The 22837-nt window shown below is 45.8% G+C and overlaps 1 protein-coding gene across 4 annotated transcripts in view; it reads right to left on the bottom strand.

Annotated features, from left to right (window-relative positions):
* RNF212 (ring finger protein 212) overlaps positions 1-22837 on the bottom strand; it is a 348304-nt gene that overhangs the window by 275078 nt on the left and 50389 nt on the right. For all 4 annotated transcript variants that reach the window (XM_078679015.1, XM_078679014.1, XM_078679013.1 and 1 more), the window contains one exon: positions 20916-20977. In XM_078679015.1, the coding sequence (XP_078535141.1) occupies positions 20916-20977 (62 nt within the window). Of the gene's footprint in view, positions 1-20915; positions 20978-22837 lie in introns of those variants that run through there.

Genomic DNA, 22837 nt, shown 5'->3' with positions numbered 1-22837 from the left:
TCCTGTACACAATGAGTTAAGATGTCCTCTTTAAGAATAAATTGTACAGACCCTCATAGTCACTCACTTTGTTACCGTCAACCCAGCCCTCTAGTGCCTTCACTGAGATGTCAGGACTGTGTGCTCATCTTCTGGGTGTCCCTGAACTTCACCTATTTACTGTTCTGGGGTCAGACCAAACTTCTTGACTAGGCATATTTTCATGTGTGGGTAGGATTCCCCCCCACCGTCAGGAGCCTATCCCTCCCAGCTATTGGGATCAATTCCCACAGATGTGAACCCAATACTACGAATGGACCCTTCTCATCTCAAGGGCCCTCTCAAATGCAGTCATCCATTTGTTGGTGCCCCCCTGCTCTACATAGTTACAACTATCCCCTTGGGGAACCTGGGATTAAACCCACCAACCATGGATATCTAAATCTCTTCTTTACCTTCACTGTTGCGGTCACCATTTTTTCTTGCTTTCTTGTCCCCCCCTGCCCCCCTCCCACCCCTGGTCAACAACTATTTCCAACTTTCTCTCTTCTAGGGACGGCTGGGGTTCTGGTGTGGGGAGAAATTCTCTCCTCCTTCCAACTGTAAACCTGAACCTAGTGCTAGAAGTGAAAGACCGATCATTCTCCTGGAGAGTGTTATTGGAAGGGTCAACCTCTCCCTCCCTTTCTATCTCTTTTGGGGAACACTGGGTCAGAGGCTCCTAGGTATTTTATCAACTTTGCTTTCCTCATAGTCTAAGCAGCTGGAGTAAGTGCTCTTTCTTTATTGATATTTGCCATGTACATACCGAATGTGTTACAGCACACAACATATTAATGTGTGCATTAATAGGATATGGGAGTCTATCAGTACTTCACTCCAATCAATAGTGATAATGCTTAGCATAATATCTCATCGGGCAACAGAAAAAACAGAAACAACGTCATGGTTCAAACACGCATAACTATCACCAGACAACCATTCTGATGGTAACAACAACCCTCCCACCACCCTGTGGCTTCCATGGATTCAACTGGGTACATCTTGTGTGAGGTCTTGATTACTGTTCGTAGTCAAGGTTTAAGAAACCCATCGAACACAGTTACTCATGTGGTGCTCGATACCAAACCCGATCCCACCTTGGATTCAACTCAACAGCCCACTTAGCTGGTCAGAGGCAGGGTGATCCTGACTAGAGAACTCCAGAAGTGCCGGTGTCATTGCACTCCAGGCATCCTGTGCTTTCTCGTCCCTCAAGGTATTCCTTATATGTGCCTTCTCTGTCCCAGCATATTCCAGTAAATCCTTTTCCTGAGCTTCCTGTAACGGGGTTGCATACAAAGCCAATGAATCGCTATGTGCTGTTTCGCCACCGTATTTCTCAGTATTGTATAGCGCCTGCCTGGCCGTCATTTTGGATTTTCAGGGAGGGGCCCTAAGACACATGCCCTGACTCCATGTCTGACCTTTTTGGCCTACACGGATACAAGCTTCCAGAGGCCTCCCTGCACCTGTCCAGCTGACCAGCACCACCTGCACCTGCCCGAGCCCTACTGCTGGCCTCTGCTGAAGTGAGTCCTGATCCCGAAGAGGTGCACCCAGGTTCTGGATCCTTACCTAGCATCAAAGTGAACTCCTCCTGACTCAAAACAGAATTCCAGGTGAAAATCAAGATGTTTTGGGTTCCTCGCTACTTTGCGGAACAATTAAAGCGGACTCTCAAATAGCGGGGCTGTCCTCTATGGGCATGACAATCTTGCAGGAGGTGTCACCCTTTGATCCGGTGGAGCTGGCAAATAGGAGAACATATTCAGCTGCTAACTTTGGGGTCAGAGCAGCAGCATATTTCAGTTACACTATCCTGTTTTATGTGAAAAGACTTGCAGAGCAAATGGAGCAAGGCTTGGACTTATCGGCGATCATTGAAATGATGAAGCAACAGATCTGCTTCCTCTCAGACATATCCTTTGGTTCATTGGGGGCTTCAACAGTGGCTGCATGGTCAGCAATAGCTACAAGGCCCCAGGTATGGATGAGGTTGTGGAAAAACTCTTGCTAAAAAGCCTGTAGAGGACAGAAAACTGATGACAACAAAAGGGAAATCCTGTGGGACGTGCTTTCTAACAGAGAATGGGTCAGCCTTTTTGTGGAAGGGGACATGGCCCTGAAGTCTCTTCTGAAAATTCCCAGACCCATGCTGCTGGAGCTTCAATTTTGAATACGCCAGCCCTCAAGGCATGACTATGCTGGGGATCTTGTTCCCTAGCCAGTGGGTGGAAGACGGCTGAAGTTGCACAGTAATTGGAAAACATCAGTAATGGAAAAATAGGTACCCAACCTTGTACAACAAAGGTACTGAATAGTATTTCAAGAAAACACAGATGATTTTCCTTGTCCAACCCCATTTCCGAAGGATCTAGTGAAACAAAGGGCATTGTTCAAAGGGGTTCAAAGCCCACTACTCAAAAACGCAATAAGACCAGTGCCAGTCTTTCAGGAGAGGATAGGGTTTTACTCACTCTTATTTCTGGTGAAGACGCCATTAGGAGACTTCAGGCCGGTGATGATGGATCTGAGGAACGTGAACAAGTTTATCAAAAACATCAAATTAAAAAAGATGTCTCTACAGAAAGTTCTTCCATACATAAAGACTAGAGACCTTTTGGCATTGTTAGACAGGTTGGACACCTAACTTCACGTCCTGATACACCATGATTCTCAGAGGTATCTTCCCTTTGCAGTGGAAGGCAAGCATTATCAGCTTCCAATTTAACCTTTTGGGTTAGGGGGGCAGATCTAGCCACGCTGGAAGATGGCAGCTTCTTAAGCGTACTCCTTGGGCCGCCGAAATATCCTTGAATATCCTACACAAAATGAGACTGCGGAGCCTCGCATTTACGGGGAAATAAAATTGGAAGATAGGGGCTTTGCATAAACCCCTTTTTTGCGCCATGAAATGACCCGGAAATGCTGCGATGACTATCAACACTGGTGAGGCCTGTGGAGTGTAAGCGGGAGCTGAGACAGCGGGCTTGCGTGGAGGTCAGGCCGTGATGCAAGGCACGAAGGCCCGCAAGGGCCGCCCTACTGTGTGCGGTAGTGGATCGGAAGCTGCGATGGAGTGATTACCGTTCAGAAGTCGTGGCAGAGACAGACGCATCCATTTGCGTAAGCTAGCTGCTGCTAAAGAGCAATTTTAGTGTGCGCTAACTGCTGCTAACTACTTATGCTGCTATCCAGAATCTGTTGGAACTATTTGGATGAATTTTAAATTTAATCGCTTGATTTTTAAAATCCTGTTTTATTGGGCTATTTAGTTGATTTAAAAACTGTTGACAATTACTGTGTGAGATTCTCACTGCTTCTTACCTCTGTGGCCCGCCCCGTTCCGCCGCGTCCTTGTGGGCGTTTGCACGCGGAGGGTGAGGCAGCCCAACACTTACGGGCTCGGCAGGAAGCAGGTCAGCGCTCTAGTCGCGCTGTCCTGCCCCTGATTAAAAAGGGTGGTTGCTGGGTCCGCGCTGTGGATGCAGGTTTGTCGGTGGCAGAGACAGATGCATCCATTTGCGTAAGCTAGCTGCTGCTAAAGAGCAATTTTAGTGTGCGCTAACTGCTGCTAACTACTTATGCTGCTATACAGAATCTGTTGGAACTATTTGGATGAATTTTACATTTAATCGCTTGATTTTTAAAATACCGTTTTATTGGGCTATTTAGTTGATTTAAAAACTGTTGACAATTACTGTGTGAGATTCTCACTGCTTCTTACCTCTGTGGCCCGTCCCGTTCCACCGCGTCCTTGTGGGCGTTTGCACGCGGAGGGTGAGGCAGCCCAACACTTCCGGGCTCGACAGGAAGCTGGTCAGCGCTCTAGTCGCGCTGTCCTGCCACTGCGCCCCTCCTTGCACTATAAAGATAGGGGATGCAGCGGACGCTCAGCGGGCACACCGATGGCGCGCCGAAGGCAAGCCAAAGGCGAGCCCGTCTGCGCCCGTCCGCGACCTGACGCGGCCCAGGGCCAGAACCCCTGTAAGTGGCGATCAAAACGTCTAGATTTGTGTATTCGAGAGAACAACTTTTGTATTTATGCCCCAGAATCCCTAAATGTTGTGATTATTTATTACGGGCTGAGATGCTACCTCTTCAATGCCCGAGTGCTCCTTCAAACCTCGCTCTCCTAACGCAACGGGGAAAGAGGCAAGCGTCAAAATGATGTTGCTAAATTGCCGCTCGTCGAGAAAACACACAATCGAAATTCACAACTTAATTGTGGACTGTCAGCCCGATATGTTTTTTCTCACGGAAACGTGGTTAGACGACGCCTCATCCCCGGATACCCTTGATGCCACTCCAGAGGGATATTGTCTGCTCAGATTGGATCGAGTAGAACAGAGAGGGGGCGGAATCGCGATTATTCATGGGAAAGAGCTCACATGCACTCTAGAACCTGTTAAAATCATGAATTGTGAAGCCGGTGTTTTCACCCTAGTTATCTCCCCGAAATACACCATAAATGGTTACCTGATCTATCGCCCTCCGGGCCCGGAGGCCACCTTTAGTGAAAGCCTGATAGACGTGGTCACCCAACCGGCAGTACGATACAAACATCTTGTCCTTTTGGGTGATTTAAACCTACACTTTGAGAATGCCGAATGTACAGAGGCGCAAGCTCTTATGGGTGCATTGAATTCCTTGATGCTGGAATTGCAATCCAGATTACCCACACATCATCAGGGCCACCTGCTCGATCCTATATTTGCCAACTGGGAGGCTTTAACAGTGCCCCCCCCCCCATAAGAATCTTATGGTCTGACCATAAACTTATCTCTTTTGAAATAGCTAGCGACCCTAACACAGCGAAAATGACCAAATCCCTGTCTTATAAATGCAGGAACTGGAAGAAATTTTCACAAGAAGCATACAGACTGGCCCTATTGGATAAACCGCCCCTTTGGAACGATAGTCTGATAGAAGACTGGGCTGTTTATGAGGAGTGGATGACTAAGGCACTCAATAAGGTGGCACCTTGGACCACTAAAGCTCCAGTGAGACGTATCAAAACAGCTCCCTGGTTTACTGAGGAACTTAAAATAGCTAAAGCTACTTGTAAAAAGTTGGAGCGCTGCAGGCGTAAAAATTATGATACAGGAAGTAAATAACTTTATAAAGGGGAGTTAAGCAAATATTCTAAAATGATTAGAGTAGCGAAGGGAAAGTTCTTTAGGGACAGAATTGCAAATGCGGAAAATCCAGCTAAAGAATTATTCACTCTATCACTGACCACTTCGTAAATAAAGTGGAATTAATACACACCTCATTTACAAAAAAGAAAGATGGGCCCTTGAGTCGGAATGAGAGAGATAGGAGCCTGGCTACATCTCTTTGCCTGAATTGTTTTTAAATTCCGGATAGGCATTTAACGCTGAGTATTGCTAAAAGAGTTCAGTCAGGCTCTCCTAATGATGCCGCCCCCCCAAAATGCTTTAGTGACATTCTTGATGAGGTGATAGAGTAATCAGGTGACTGATGTAATCTATCTTTCCGAGAATGTCTGGTACCAGAACCATGGAAAAGAGCACAGGTCATCCCCTGAAAAAGAAACCAAACTTGCATGTGTCTCAACTCCAGAATCTCCGCCCCATTTCTCTGCTGCCTTTTTGCATGAAGGTTGCAGAAAAAATTGTTAACTTGCAGCTTATGGACTACCTTGAGCAAGGTCAGTTCCTACACTCGACTCAATCGGGCTTTAGAGCTCAATATTCGACAGAAACGGCTATCCTTTATTCCACTGAACTATTGAGACAAATAGCAGACAAAGGTCAGACAGCAGCGTTGGTATTGTTGGATCTAAGTGCGGCGTTTGACACCGTGTCGCACTCCACGCTGCTGTCACGGCTATCAGAGATAGGAGTGGAAGGAGCAGCTTATAAGTGGCTAAAGTCATTTCTGGAGAATAGAAGCTTCCAAATCCACTGCCCACCATTTAAATCATCATCCAGCCAGCTGAAGCATGGGGTTCCACAGGGCTCCAGGCCGAGCCCTACCTTATTCAACCTTTACATGGAACCCCTTGCCCGTATATTGGAATCATTCGGTGTTGAAATCATCAATTACGCCGATAATACGCAACTGATGATCACACTTACCCAGGGACAGAGTGAGGCAGCTACCAACTTTTCCACCTTTCTTTCAGCAGTAGCAAGCTGGATGAATAACAACTGTCTGCGCCTTAATGGGGACAAGACTGAGGTGTTACTGATTGGAAGAACTCCCTCGGCGTGGTCATCAGCTTGGTGGCCGGTAGAACTAGGTCAGACTCCTGTCCCCACAGAATCAGCTAAGAACTTGGGAATCCTACTGGATGCAGAACTCTCGTTTGGAAAGCACATTGCAAAAGTAACCGGCAAATGTTACGCAATTCTTAAAACCATGCGTAAGGTACTTGACCTTTTACCCATTAGCTCTAGAAAATCCCTTATTCACGCCTTAGTTACTCCTCACCTGGACTACGGCAATGCTCTTTTCATTGGCCTCACTCAGAAAGGCCTAAAGCAACTTCAAAGAGTTCCAAGCGTGGCTGCCCGCTTAGTCCTAAATCTTCCTCGGAGAGCATCTGGGAAGCACACTCTTGCAAAGTTACACTGGCTGCCCATCAAAGAGCGCATCCTTTTCAAAGCTATGTGCTTCGCCCATCGAATTGCCCAAGGGAAAGGACCCCCCCCCACCTAAAAAAGCTTCTAGCTATCCATCGCCCCAAACGTAATCTGAGGTCCTTGGGGAGGATGGTGTTCTCAGTGCCCCGTATCTTTAAAGCAAGAATGGGAGGCCGTTCATTTTGCTATCTGGCGGCCACTCACTGGAACAAACTCCCCTTAGAATTGCGTATGGAACCCTCCGAAAGGAGGTTTCGCCTGAGGCTAAAAACACATCTCTTCCCCAGAAGTTAGGAGATGGCGCTTAGCTGTCCAGTTTAATTGTTCTTTTGGTGGGCTTGTTTTTAGAATGGAATGTATCCACAGCGCGGGGACACACTGTCTTGAGTGTAACCATGCGCTTTATAAATGGTATTATTATTATTATTATTATTACTAGGTGGCAGCGGAACACCAGAGGACCCTGCCGGAGTCCGCCTGCCGCAGCAGACCCGTGTTTGAAGCCTTTTTTGAACAAAGGTGAGAAGGACATTGACGGCGGGCTGCGGCTGCATGCATGGTCGGCGGCTCAATGGATCCCGCATAGACACCCCAGAGGCAGCGAGTCAACCAGCGATGCCATACTTGGGCTGTGCGGACTCACATCGACCCAACTGTGGCACCTTGTGCAAAAACTTCAAAACCTGTAGCGGGTGGAATAGCCCGCCCCATCCCATAGCGCATGTTCGGGGGGTGCCAGAAAGCCTGGCGCAATTCGAAACTCAATGAGAGCTGCGTCCCTGGGAGGTGCTGAACAGCCCGATAAGTCATTAATCTGGCCGGGATGTGGCGTGTTAGACAAACAGAGAACTGCTAAACTGCAGGAACGCGGAGATTACCTCCAGGTTGAGTCCACACAATCACCACTAGGAGGCCTACGCACCAGGATTGTCTGCCATGAGCCCTCTTCTAAAATCAGGAGAATGCAATCTATGGTAGCAAAGTATGAACATTTCTACCACACGTCATAAGATACTGCCATAACTGCTGTAATGCAGTGCAACTTTTTCACCGCAAGGTCCATAGCGCCTGGTTGTTGGAAGCAGAGTGCTCCGCAATACTGTTACCAAGGGGAGCTACGGCGCAAAAGGGCCGCTTCCACACAAGGACATCAACCCACGAAGACGGACTCGGGCGCCCACCTGGCTTTTAGCTCATCCATATTTGCTGCCAAAGCCTACATAGCAACAGTGAGCTTGCAACGACACGTGCGGAGGAACAGTTAGCAACTACTTCACACCCCTGTAAATTCATACCATAAGGTGCAATTCAGCAGGTGGGAACCAGGCACTACTGATAGTCAAGCCATGGGCAAAACAGACAGGAACCAACCTAAACTCACCTTTGAGCAATCCAAAAAACCGACGCAGCACCGCTCAGATGGCCAGCAGGCTACGCAGCCGGCCACCACGACCGCAGGTGGAGTCACAAGTGGTGATGTGCAGGCCATGTTTACAATGATACAGGCTGCTCTCTCCAGTACGGACGGCAAGATTGATTTTTTTAACCTATCATGTGGACCAAATGTCAGAACATTTGGACCGGCACACAGAGAGGATAGATATGGCGGAGAACCGCATTTCCGAAGCAGAAGACTCCCATACTCAAAAGGAGACCAAACTTTAGGGTTAATGGAAAAGCAAATGACGGCATTAATGTCAAAGGCTGAAGATAATAAGGCACGATCCTGCCGCAATAATATATGCCTGATGGGAGTAGCGGAGACAACAAACACAGGGCCTATGGAACGCTATGTAGAACAACTGCTCATAACTCTTCTGGGGCGAGAAATATTCTCGGATGCCTTCATTATTGAGAGGGCACATCGATCCTTAGCCCCACCACCGCCTCCTGGAGCAAGTCCGAGGCCAATAATAGCTAAACTCTTAAATTATAGAGACCGAGACTCGGCTCTCCGTAAGGCCCGGGAGCTGGGCAGCTTGAAGCACGAGGGTATACATATATCTATTTAGCCCAACTCTACACCGATTGTCCAGGAGGCGAGAAAGAAGTTTGTGCCTGTGAAACAGAAACTACGTGACCTAAACATCTCATATGCGATGCCATACCCTGCCAGGTTGCGAGTGACGGATGATGGAAAGTCAAAAACTTACAGTGAACCCAAAGAGGTGCTAAAGTACCTACAACAAAAAGGATCCCAGGGCACACGCAGAAGATCACCGAGAGGAGGGCCGGAAGAACAGGCAAATACCTCGGATGTGGAATAAGGGGTAATCACCCATAAAGAACTTATGTTATTGAACTGAACATACAAAGATAAAGAGGAGGTCCCACAAGGAGATGCACGTTAGCACTGCACATAAGGACGCTATGCTCTTAAAGGGACAGTGGCATATTTGGTGCGTGGCGCATGATGCTGATCGGAATGTTGTGTGTATATTAATCCGAATGAGATCACCAATGCCCACAACCTCCAGTGAGTCGATCCAAGAACAAGTACTGGATGGACACAGATAAGTGAAACGGACGGGCTTCAGAGATAGCTACTATTGTGACATGTTTGTATTAAGTATTGACTTGCACTACATGTTCAAAAAGGCAATATGGCCACTGATGTAAGTGGTCAATCCTGTTCTGTAAAGGTTAATTAGCAGTCTCAAATGTGCATTAGATTCTATATTAATACCGCGACCACCCATGTGAAGTAGTTCACAGGGCACCCAGGATGGAAGCTCCTGCCCACCTGTGTACACCACACTTAATTATTTTTTTATTCCGAAATGGGGGGTGGGTTGTTGGGTATGTTAACATTATTTTTTGGGGATTGACTTCGCTGTAAAGGGACTGGCTGAGTGGGTTGGGGGGATGGTATTATTTTGACAAAACTGGTCAGCACTAGAACGGCAGATACCATCTCTCACTGCAGAGAACCACTCACAAGACACTGGCAAATCCAGTTCGAGGGCAATGCTGCGTATGGATAACAGATTAAGACATACCAGACCACTGACATTCATGACCTGGAATGTAAGAGGCCTTTATAATCCGCAGAAAATCCGCATGGTCCTAGCATACCTAGATCGACATACATGCTTGTCTACAAGAAACGCATCTCACAGACCTCACAGAGAGGAGACTTGGCGCCAGGTGGGCATCTTATCGAAAGGCATCTTCCTACTCTACCTATGCCAGAGGAGTAATGCTCCTTGTTAGATGCGGTACACCTTCACACTCATTAGTTCTATCAAAGATGGTACGGAACAGTCCAGGTTAACTTTGGAGGCACTGCTTTAACTATAGTTACAACATATGGTCCGAACAATGATGATCTGCTTTAATATGTACACATTTGGGCAAAATTGCGCGACCTACCATCAACAGCCATTCTATGGGGAGGTGATTTTAATACATGTCTGGATCCAGCTTTAGATAGGTCAACAGGTAATGAACGCTATGGGAAGCAATCGGCTAAGGCGTTTAGAGAAGGTATGGAAGATTGCACAATGGTTGCTATCTTGAGTTTGCGACACCAAGGCCGCAAAGAAGGCACATGCACGTCTTCGGCGCATAATACGTGGTCCAGAATAGATTATTGGCTGGCCACACAAGATGTCTGTACATGGACAACAATGGTGGAACACATGCCTAGGACACTGTCAGATAATGCACCTGTCCGCCTTGCGCCAGATGTCCCCACACGCACTCCACGTTCGTTCACATGGTGTTTGCAACAGGAAGCACTCCTAGACCAGGTAGTCCGTGTTGAGTTGCATCAGGCAATTGTGGAGTATTTTGACCTCAATGCTGGATCTGTTAGAAGCGCAAAAACATTATGGGAGGCCTTCAAAGTAACTATCAGGGGCCACTGTATTGGTAAACACGCAGGTATATTGAAAGATATCCAACAGCAGCTATCAATGGCAGGACGGGATATTAAACAACTAGAGAAGGAATATGCGGCTACAGAGAAACCAGAAACACTGGCGGACATCAGACAAAAGATAGATACCTACCATGAATTCGCAGATGATGAGGTTAAATATAACTCGAGCAGATACACTGCATGCAAATATGGCGAGGGGGGGAAGACCAGGCTGGGCGCTTGCACACAGAATTCAACCTGCACATAAAACAGCATATAGAACACAGATTACAAACACGCATGGCCAACTTACATAAAACAACCCATCAATTTTAGACTGCTTCGCAGAGTACTACACTCACCTCTACTCCACGCAATCGAATATGTCCCCACCTGAAATTTGCCACTATTTAGATTCCATTGCTTCAGATTCAGACGAACATCGCAAATACTTCTGCCACCACATCACAGAAGACAAGATTAGAGAGGCAATTAACTCCCTCCCAAACAAATAAAGCTCCCGGTATGGACGGAATCCCTGGGGAATTCTACAAAGAATTCAGAGACTTATTAATTCCACATTTAGCCGAAATGTATGAAGAGGCATACGAAGATGGTATGCTACTGGCCTCATTTAGAGAGGCGCTACTGATCGCTATCCCTAAACCCGACAAAGACCCAGCTCAATGCAAGTCCCATCGTCCAACGCGAATACACCCTTTGTTACGTAACCTGGTATTCTCAGATCAGGCTGGTTTTATACAGACAAGATCCACAATGCAAAACTTACGTATCATCTTTGCAATGTATCACCAATTAAATCCCGACTTGCTAGCAGCTGCAGCCCTACTGGACGCGGCAAAGGCTTTTTTATTGAGTGGAATGGGTATTTATGTTTACGGTATTACACAGGATGGGTTTTCCGGAACCTTTTTTGCGTTGGATTGAGCTCCCGTATACTGAGCCCAGTGTGCCTATTAGAATTAATGGGAATACATCCGACCCAATTGGCATAAGCCGCCGAACGAGGCTGCGATGCCCGCTTCCGCCGCTACTCTTCACACTAGCACTTGAACCACTAGCTTGCAAAATTCGCCAAAAACACCTAGACTCTGCTTTACAATTCCAGCTTAGACCAATCGGCATATCACAATATGTCGATGATATGGTTCCCTACATATATTATCCGGATACAAATTTTCAACCCACTCATAAGGGAATACATTCGGTTTGAACAGTACTCGGGACTCAGCATTAACTGGGATAAATCAGTAGTCATACCACTCACACTAGCTAAAACACAGCCCAATATGGAATTTCCCTTACAATGGCAGACTGAGCCGGTAAAATACCTTGGCATATGGATACACCGTACCCCAGAGACGGTGATCAAAGAGAACTACGGCAGAGCAATATTGAGATTAGAGTAACAGATAGACAGGTGGATCAAGTTGCCTCTATCCCTAGCTGATAGGATTGCTATACAAAAGATGGTTTTCTTGCCAAGATTTCTATATTTGTTTATGAATATCCCGATTCAGCTCACACAAGCGGTGTTTTCTAAGCTGCGGTCAGCTATGCAGCGACTAACATGGGCCGGGAAACAAACAAGTGGAGAGATGGCAGGCTGATCCGGTCGCATTGGCTAGACCTCTTAGTGTACCGGCATTACCCAGGCAGGGAAGGGGGAATCAGACTGGACGCTAGCCCGGACGGCCGCCATCTTGGAATGGGCCAAGGTTAGCGTGCTATTCCTTTCGCCCCACTGATCTTTAAAAGGCGGGATGACGCGACCGCGCAGCGGGCGCGCCGCCAAAGGCGAGCCCGTCTGCGCCTAGCGCCTGGAGCCCTGATGGTTGCCCACTGCAAAAACCTCCACGGGTAACATATGACCGGTATACTCTGTTTAGCCTTGGGGGACAAGGCAAGACACCAGGATGCCTATGCTTGACGTTTTATAAGGACACACAGGTCTTGACACGTCGATGCTCCGCTTGCAAAAGTGCTACCCCAACTATCTTAATGCAGCCGATTAGATCTATTCTCAATAAGCACAAAGGGAGGGCAGAGACACCTACGGAGGCTGTTAGATGCCTCCTCGTAAATGCTAGATCACTGGTTAAACATAGCGTCGAGCTCGCAGAATTGATTCTGGACAAAGATATAAAAATAGCATTTATCACGGAGTCCTGGACTGACGCGGACTCAGGGCTGGACATTGTTAAAGCCTTGCCACCTAACTACCGTAGCTATGTTCAAAACAGAGTGGGAAAACGAGGGGGCGGGTTGGTAATTCTGTATCATAACTCCATAGTGGGTAATTTTCAGACAGTGACGGCTGACCAGGGGGAAGCATTGGCGTTCAACCTCATTCTATCTAATCAGCAGTCCATGAGGGGCTGTTTATGCTACAGGCCCCCCGGGAATAAGATCCCGTTTTTATCGGTGTTAGACAATATTCTAGAGGAGGCAGTCTGCGCCAAGTCTTTTACGTTCTTAGGGGATTTTAATTTTCACCTAGAGAATAGGCTCGACCCGGATACCCTTGAACTCCGAGAGGATGGAGGGGATCGATTTGAAACAGCTGGTGGTAGGCCCTACGCATAAAGCGGGGCACACTCTGGATGGTATTTTTTCTAACCATCCGAGCCTAGCAATCTCCTCAATTTGCCCAGTGACCTGGTCGGACCACGCCGCAGTCTGCTTCAATGTCCCCATCTCTAAATCACTTTCACACAGGCTGGTCAGTACACATCCTAAGACCAGCAGGGCGTGGAATAAGCTAGATGGAGTGTCCTTTGAAGACCTCTTGGTCTCCTCTAGGGTGTCAATGCCCTCAGATGTGAATCAAGCGGCGGCCACCTATTCCAACTGGGTGGACAACGCCTGCAAGATTCTAGCACCACTTAAGCACCACCATTCCACTCGGTCAACTCCCTCGGCCCCATGGTTCTCAGAGGAGATCAGAGAACAGAAGTGCATCTGTAAGAAATTTGAAAGGGTATGGCGCAAAAATTACCTTGAGGTAGACAAAGGAAGACTTAAAGCGGGACTGGTGCTATACACAAATCTGATAGGGAAGGCCAAAACGGCCTATTTCTCGGATTGCATGAATGGCGCCAAGAACTCCCCAAAGGAGCTCTTTCGGGTGGTCACGAGCCTGTCGGCCCCCAAGCCAGAATCCCTACCACCGAGCCAGGAATTATGTGATGGCCTTGCCAAGTTCTTCCTAAATAAGGTAGAGAGGATTTTTAACACCTTAGATGAGCAAGCAATGGCCAATTGGCCAGGGGTGGCATTGAGATGTCACCGGCCAATGGACAAGAAGGAAGGCTCACTAGTTTCTCCCTGATAAGCAAGGATGAGGTAACGAAACGGCTGTTGAGTACCAAATCAGGCTCCCCCAGAGACCCCTGCCCAGCGACTGCAGCAAAATTAGCGCCGGCACCTATTGCCACCTTTCTAGCTGAGCTATTCAATAACATGCTGGAAGCGGGCGAATTTCCCTCTTGTTAGAAACAGGCCTCAATCTTGCCGTTGTTAAAAAAAAATCTAACTTGGTTATTTCAGATCTTAACAACTACCGTCCCATCGCTAGGCTTCCGCTTCCGGCTAAACTATTTGAGGGAATCTTGAACAGTCAACTTAGTACATTCCTGGGGGCCCATCTCAACATGGATTCAGAGCCTGTCATAGCACAGAAACGGCCTTAATCAAATCCTCTGAGGATATCAGGAAAGTACTAGACGGTGGTGGCAAGGCAGCCTTGATCCTGCTGGATTTATCAGCGGCCTTTGATACGGTCCACCATACAATCTTGGTGGACCGTCTGAGGGCCTGCGGAATCCAGGGGAAAGCGCATAAGATCCTTAAAGCCTTCCTTACCAACAGGAGCCAGGTAGTGGCCTTGGGTGAGTTCGCATCAAGACCTTTCGAGCTGCCCTGTGGAGTTCCCCAGGGTTCTTCCCTGAACCCTACCCTATTTAATATTTATGTATCCACTCTGGACCCAGTTATTAGATCGTATGGATTCGATTTAACATCTTACGCAGATCGTATATATATCGCAGAGGAAGACTGTCACCCAGGCACTCGTCACCAGCCGACTGGACTACGGAAACGCCCTCTACGCCGGAACCACAGCGAAGCTACAGAAAAGACTCCAGCGCATCCAGAACGCCTCCGCCCGACTCATCCTGGATGTCCCCCGACGCAGCCACATCTCCAGCCACCTGAGGAACCTGCACTGGCTCCCCGTCGACAAGAGGATCACGTTCCGGCTCCTCACCCACGCACACAAGTCCCTCCACGACCAGGGCCCCAAGTACCTCAACGACCGCCTGACCTTCTACACGCCCACCCGCCAGCTACGGTCCACCAGCCTCACCCTCGCAGCCGTACCACGCATCCGAAGAGCCACCGCCGGAGGAAGATCCTTCTCTTACCTGGCTGCCAAGACATGGAACTCGCTCCCCATCCACCTTCGGCTGACCCAGGACCATCTCGCCTTCAGGAAACAACTCAAGACCTGGCTGTTCGAGCAGTAGCATGCCCCTTCCCCCAAGCGCCTTGAGACCCTCCCGGGTGAGTAGTGCGCTATACAAATGGTATGATTGATTGATTGATTGATCGTGGTATCTCTGCAGCCGAGTAGGGAGGGGGGTACAGCCTTGAGGTTCAAAGACTGCATGCTGGCAGTTAGTAAATGGATGGCTAGGAATTGTTTAAAATTAAATTCAACCAAGACCGAAGTTTTACTCTTTGGCGCCAGAGAGAACTTCTGGACCCCGGCATGGTGGCCCAAGGAGTTAGGTGATCCGCCATCCTCTGTCACTAAGGTCAAGAACTTAGGGGTGCTGATGGATGACAAACTTACCTTCAGGCCCCAAGTCAATGCATTGTCATCAGCTGTTCATTACACACTGAGGACAATACGCAAGATCTTGCCCTTTCTTGCAGAGGATCACAGAAAAACAGTGGTGACAGCCCTGGTCCTGTCCCGCCTTGATTACTGTAATGGATTACTGCTTCACGCCCAGGAGGGGCTTCTCAACAAATTGCAAGTCTTACAAAATGCTGCAGCCCGTCTGATCACAGGCACACCGAAGTTCGCCTCCGTGTCTCAAGACCTGGTGAAGTTGCACTGGCTCCCAGTACGAAAGCGAATCGCTTTCAAGGCATTATGCACAGTGTTTACGGCTCTGAGGGGGCTGGGCCCGCCCTGCCTGGCTCACTATGTCCAGCTGTACAAACCGGGCAGGCAGTTGAGATCAGCGGATCAGGGGCTGGTTGTAATCCCATGAATCAGGAAAGTCCGATGGGGCGGCAGAAACTTCTCTGTGGGGGCAGCGAGGGCCTGGAATGCCCTCCCTCTTGCACTAAGACACGCTACAGAGATATTGCCATTTAGAAAATTTCTGAAAACTTGGCTGTTCATTCACTAGCTTTAGGCCTGGCCCAGAGAGCGTTCATTTAGCGCCAGGACACCATCTGGTAACAGTGCGCTTTATAAATGTCACAAATAAATAAATAAAATAAATAAATACAAGTGTAGGATGGAAAGGCTTAAACAAACCCTACTATCAAGGGGGCTTTGGGGCACCAGACCTTCAATTATATTTTTACTGTGCGCAGGCACAACATGCCCCTTACTGGCTACATCCACACGTGCACGTACCACACATAGCAGTGGAACATGATAGCGCACTACCGTCTCCACTAATCATTTACATATCCGACCCGAAGAAATACACTCCAAGGGACACAATACATTCTGTATCTTGCACATCACGAGCCTGGTACACGCTACCACAACATGCACAGAAAATTCCAATATATGCTTTGGCGCTGCCCATAGCCCATCATCCACGAATAACAGTTACACAAGAAAAGAATATGTTAACTTTAATGGGGAAAATGGGCCTAAAAGTTATCTTCCCGCACACCGATTCATTTCGCAGGAAGACCCGTCACTCATAGAAGAATTTCGCACATTAGAGGCTGCGTATGGCAGTCCGTGGTCTATACTTGTCCTTCCCAGACGAACCAACACAGCTTAATGCACTACAAATCCTACTAACAGCACCCACGCGCCAAAACCTGGCAGAGTCAGGCCCAGAATAAATCGATCCAGATATGGGAGGAGGCAACCGGTGCCCCCATAGACAAGGGAGATTGAGACTATAGTTGCACGCAGTTGCTGTTGCTAACATCAAATTGCAACTTGCACATTATCCATTTAAAATTTCTGCATTAAACATACTACACTCCGGCAAAATTACATAAATACAGACTTAGGCTGGATGACAATTGCCACAGATGCGGCGCTTCTAATGCTGACTTTGTGCACGTGTCATGGTCATGCCCCCAACTTCACTTATACTGGCAGGAAGTTAGTAGTGCATTTACGATTATGTTGTATGAACAGTTACCAAAAGCCCCACTAGTCTGTCTGTTGGGAATTTACAAGCTTCGGCTGGCTAGCAGACGAAAACTTTTGGCTGTGACATTATTACTAGCTAAATGTCATATTGCATTGCGATGGGGTAGCAAGCGCCCCCCACGATTCCAAGACTGGGTCACTGATATGACATATTGCAAAGAGACATTTGTGTTATAGGCAGAAGAAATACCTCAGGCCTCTAGACCCAAGGATTTATTTCTGGGAACTTTTTGTGCAATACCTTAGGTCCACACAAGAAGAGGATTGAAATGATGCCGCAATACCCCAATAGTGCCTGATCAGTGAGATTCCCTGAGAAAGCTGTACGAAAAATGATGACATGATAGAAATGTTAAAGACATTCTAAAACATGATTATTGCTGTGCTGTATTCTCATTATTCCAGGTGAGACTTTATACAAATTTAAATAGGCGCAGAAAGTGTCCCCTTTATCTTTTATTGTTCCTCGTCCACCAATTACAAGCATGGCAATTCAACGCATTACAAAGTATTTGCACGATCATTATAAATCATGAGTGCTTCATTGCCACCCATATTTATTCATTCAGGGAGCCACTTGTGCCCTTAGTTATCAGATGATAAAAAGCTGCAACGTATGCTTTATGTGTCTGTCGCCTATATCCCATCATAGCACAAGACATTAGACAATCTAGATACCTGGTGTTAGCTTATCTTCTAAATACAAGTACTATACTGCTACGTCTAATCAGGTTCTATTTATTCATTTCTTGGCTCCCCTATTTTGTTGTTCATCTCTTGTTTCCATTTCTTGTTTTCAGGTCCACCCTAGGGTCCTCCTCCATGTACACACAAAAACGGCTATGTTAGATGAATTGGAACAATGACAATGTTTGTACCAGCTAGTAATAATGTCTCAATGCTATAAAGTTTTTATATTAAAAAAAAAAGATTGTTTATTTTATTGTAGATAAAAATATGATGGTACTTTCCTGACGAAGACACTTGGTGTCGAAACGTGTTGAAGAAACCGTCACTACCTCAACTTTACCATCTTTTTAAATTGCATTTTATGTATCTTTATTATAATGTAATCTGTTATCAAAATATACATATGTTTTCTATATTTTTTATCAATGTGCATTTGAAAGTGATTAAAAAATGTTGATTGTTTTTTAAAAAAAAATCATTTTAGTTTAGTGCTATTTTTAGTTTGCTGGTCTTCATTGTATTGTTGAACTTTGGTTTTGCCTGGGTTTGCTATTTGTCATTATACTTTTTGCCCTGACCCAGGAAATTGATCCTTATTCAGGGGGTCCTTGTTGTCTACAATTGATTATGTTGTATGAATAGTTACCAAAAGCCCCACTAGTCTGTCTGTTGGGAATTTACAAGCTTCGGCTGGCTAGGAGACGAAAACTATTGGCTGTGGCATTATTACTAGCTAAACGTCATATTGCATTGCGATGGGGTAGCAAGCGCCCCCCACGATTCAAAGACTGGGTCACTGATATGACATATTGCAAAGAGACATTTGAGATATAGGCAGAAGAAATACCTCAGGCCTCAGTTATTTCTAGGAACTTTTTGTGCAATACCTTAGGTCCACACAAGAAGAGGATTGAAATTATGCCGCAATACCCCAATAGTGCCTGATCAGTGAGATTCCCCGAGAAAGCTGTACGAAAAATTATGACATGATAGAAATGTCGACACGGTATGGCTGTGGATAATACGCTACATGACAAAAGTGATAAGCAATTATATTGTTGATGGATGAATACTGTACCAATGCTGCACTGTATAGACTATGCATATACATGAATGTAAGGCCTTTTACGATACACAGTTATAAGTACAACATAATGATTTGCTGTGTACTTCTGTTTTTTTCTTCTTAGCTGACGAGAAAAATAAAAAATAAACTTTTGGGTTGAAGTATTCAGCAGAAGCATTTATCAAGGTATTCGCTCCATTGGTGGGGCTGATTCATGTTAAGAGAATTATGGTCTTCCTTTACCCTTGAAGACTGGTTGATTGCTTTTTCTTATTTGTATAGGGCGAAACAGCAGGTGGAGGAAGTCTGTGGGATTCAGGAACAACATAGGTTTTTATTAAACCGCAAGAAATTTCTACTAACTCTGATGCAAGATTTGCAGTGCATAGGGGCACACTTCAGGACAAACTTCAGGGAAGGTGTTCTTGCCAGTAGCCAGAAGAAACAAACTAGTTTTTTTAATTTTAGCTCTTCTGAACAAAGAACCACCAACAGTATGGTTGTCAGTACAAAGACTGATTGGGTCAACAGTGTTGATCTTATCATGGGCAAGGATACATCTGTAGCCAATGATCAAGCATGTTCTACACAACTAGGAGCCCAAAGCAATCCAAGACGAGACCACGATTAAAGTAGGGAATATGGGTCTGGCATTGAAATGGTAGCTGGATCAGGAGAATTAGGCCAAAGTGACACCTCTGGAGTCTTCACCTTCTAAAACTCTTAATCAAAGATGCGAGTGGGACAGGTTGGAAAGTGATAGTGGGGTGTCAGTCAGTGCAGGGAATCTGGTCTGTAACATAGGGGAGGTTTTCTTCCAATTGGAGGGAATTGAAGGCGGTGAAACTAGCACTTCTTCATTTTTCCTCACTAGTAGTGGCGGCCTATGTAAATTATCAATGGGGCACAAAAGTGAAGGCACTGTTGTCTCTAGCTCAGTAGAACTGTTTTTGGGTATAAGCAAACTTACTGTCTCTCCATGCAGTTGATCTTCCAGGGAGAGAGAATGGGCCCGAGGATCGTTTGAGCAAGGCCCTTTCTTCTTCCTTGGAAATAGGCCTATTAGAGAGCACTTTTCCAACAAATAGTCAAGACATTTGGTCACCCTAAGGTGGACCTCTTTGTGAGTACACAGAATGCACTACCTCCTCGATTCTGTACACGGTTTTCAAGTAAGGAGGCGTATAGGTTGAATGCATTGTCGTATCCATGCCTCAACGTTCTTATTTATGCATTTCCTCCATTCCCCTATTGGGCAGAATACGTCAAAAAGTGCGGGAGTAGGGGTTGGAAGTGCTGTACATAGTGCAATGCTGTGAGAGACATGCATGGTTTCCTCTCCTCATTCAGGTGGCACTTCCATCACCCCTGGATTATTCTATTTTTGCCCTATGCACTGAAGGGAGTCCTCCCCTTCTATAGCACTTGAAAAGGAAAGCTTGATAGCGTCGGACTGCTCATAGGAGGTAGCTGAATGTATCCAGCAACCTAGAAATCCCTCGATATTAATAATATACTCACGGTATTGCCTTAATTTTGAGGAGTGCTGCCAGGAGAAGGGGTGAATACAGTACTAGTAATTGACTTTAAAACGGGTTACTTTTGGGTCTGGCTGAATCCACTTTTAGGGATCAGTGAGGTGTGGGGCATTTAAGGCCTTTAGGGGTCCACACTTAGAGGTTTTATATTGCCTTAGGTGTCTAGACTAATGAGGGGGTTGTTTTTTTTGTTCTTTTTTAAAGACCAGCAATTCATCAGTCAAGTCCCCACGTGGGATTTATCATGGATACGTCAAGCGCTAGAGAAAGTGCCCTTTGATCATTACATTTAATGGACCTAAATTGTATGCTCTTTGAGATGTTAGTCCTGCTAGCACTCATTTCAGGAAGAAGAACATTGAAAATGCCTGTGTGCGCCAAGTTTATAATTCGCGGCTATCTACTAGAATTTAGAAGTAAAAACAAACTGGGCTTTCCATCAGTGACGGTACATTTGGATGCGGTTACCAAGTTACTGAAAATGCCTTTATAATGATTCCTCGGGGAAAATTCTTAATTTTGTGTCAACACTCCTTCCCTTAGACGTTGTCCTTTCTTTGATGTTTTATTTTTATGTTAGCATTAAAGTGCTATATTACAGTTACTCGGTCATGCTCCTTAAGCAAAATAAAGGCCTTCTTGCGTTAAAAACGTATCCAATACAAACAAAGACAATTTGTAGTACCTGCCCTGAGAGACAGATGATGCGACAACGAGTCCTGCAAACTGTGCATTCTTCTTTCTTTCCTGTAAAAGAGTAAGTTAAACAAATGAGATATACACAAGCTCTAATAACTCATAGAATGACAAATCTCGGTAATGATTATCCTACCTAAGAGAACAGGTAATCCTATTATTACCTGGTGATAACTATTCTTGCACATTGATCAGAAGACACTACTAGTCGGTCCGTTTGAAAATAAAAGTTGCTTGACTTATTCTTCGAAACTTACAAGCGCACAACAGGACCTGGGACAAATACAAACACCAGAGCGGGCGGCAGTTCTAATAAAATCGAACTCCCAGTCCCAGAAGGTCACACAGAACGAGCTCCCGCCTCATTTTACAGTCACAGCATGCAGCACTCAGACACTGCCCGACCATTGAGCAAGAAAAGACACGAGAGAGAAGTCAAAGACAACACAACTGCAACCAAACATTCTGTGACATAGATATTTTCGAGGTAGAAAGAAATGCTGAAAAACTAATAAGAATATTGAAACCTCCAAACTATTGAGGTCTTTCATTGCCCGAAATTCGCTCACATCTGAAAATCTTCGCAGAGGCTTTCAACAAATGCTGTGGTTTCAAGGGCAATGCATCTCATAATCTTGCATCGGTTAGCAGCACCTTTCCTATGCGAGTACCCACCTGACATTACTCCAGTCCCTTCCGTTACTAACTAACGAGTTTGAAACTGCCGAGCACGCTTGGCATCAATACAACACACGTATTGGGAAGACAACAGGTCTCAGCGTTAAAGAGTCATGTATTGGTTTTGCCGATGCTCATTTACCCTAGTATTTTAACGCATGCGTCAATATGAATGATTACACGCCAGCACGCTCTGAATGGGTCATGTTGTGATTTTTAACTTACAAATTCAAGGTAGCAGGTGCCGATTTTGGAGCAGTAAATTAAACTATCAACGGTTAAGACTTGTGTTTCATGAACTAAGGCATTACTAACTTCTTCAACAAAAAGAAATAACGATGTATCTACCCTGTACAATCGCAATAATGGCTATGACATTCAAGTTAAAAATAGGACAAGCATTGGCAAAAACCAATAGGTCTCGCCTTTAAACGGCAAATGCTGATTTTTTGGGCCAAATATTTGCATTGGTGCCACAGAGCATATAAGTGCATGCATTTCAATGCATGTGCGCACACAATTGCCATCTTGGAATGGAAAAAAAAGTCCGAATTTTTTGTGGGGCCCTCGTCAACTATGTAAAGTGGGGCTCTTCGTAGGGTGAGTAGTAAATCATTACAGGAGTGTGACCCGTAAACCACGTCGGGATTGGTTTGAAAGGTAGAGCAAAAAAACAATATCCCAACAGATAATATTTTAAAGACAGTTATGTATGTATGCAGAAAGCATTACGGTAGCAAGAATAAAGGAGACCTCAATTGAATTAGGTTTAGGGTATTATTCACCATATATTTAAACAAATAAATCAACAGGGATTACAGTTGTAGCAGCACTGTATGAAAGAAATCATAAAACAACCCGAAGGCACTTGGTACAAAATTATGTACAAGTGAAGAGAAGTGGCGACGCAAGTGATGAAGTGAACAGCGTGAACTGCGCAAAGTGAGCAATTGTGTAAAAATTATACAGTAATGGGCTCAAAAAGATAACAATTTGCAGTGACTGTATTTGTTAATTTGCAATTTCTAGTGAGCCATTGTAGAATGTGCGCCTTATATTGCGCTGTAAATTCTATGACTAATAATATTTTGCTCACAATGAGGGTGGGCTGGATAGGGGCAGGGCTGGCGGACCGGCAAGAAGATTGTATTATGGTTAAGTTTAGTTCATTCTTTTGGTTCAGAGCTTACTTTTTGGGCATATGAGCACCCAGTATGAGAATAGCAATATTGT

The sequence above is a fragment of the Lissotriton helveticus genome, chromosome 2_2, assembly GCF_964261635.1.
Source record: "Lissotriton helveticus chromosome 2_2, aLisHel1.1, whole genome shotgun sequence".
NCBI classification, from domain to species: Eukaryota; Metazoa; Chordata; class Amphibia; order Caudata; family Salamandridae; genus Lissotriton; species Lissotriton helveticus.
This window is presented reverse-complemented; position numbering and strand designations above follow the sequence as displayed.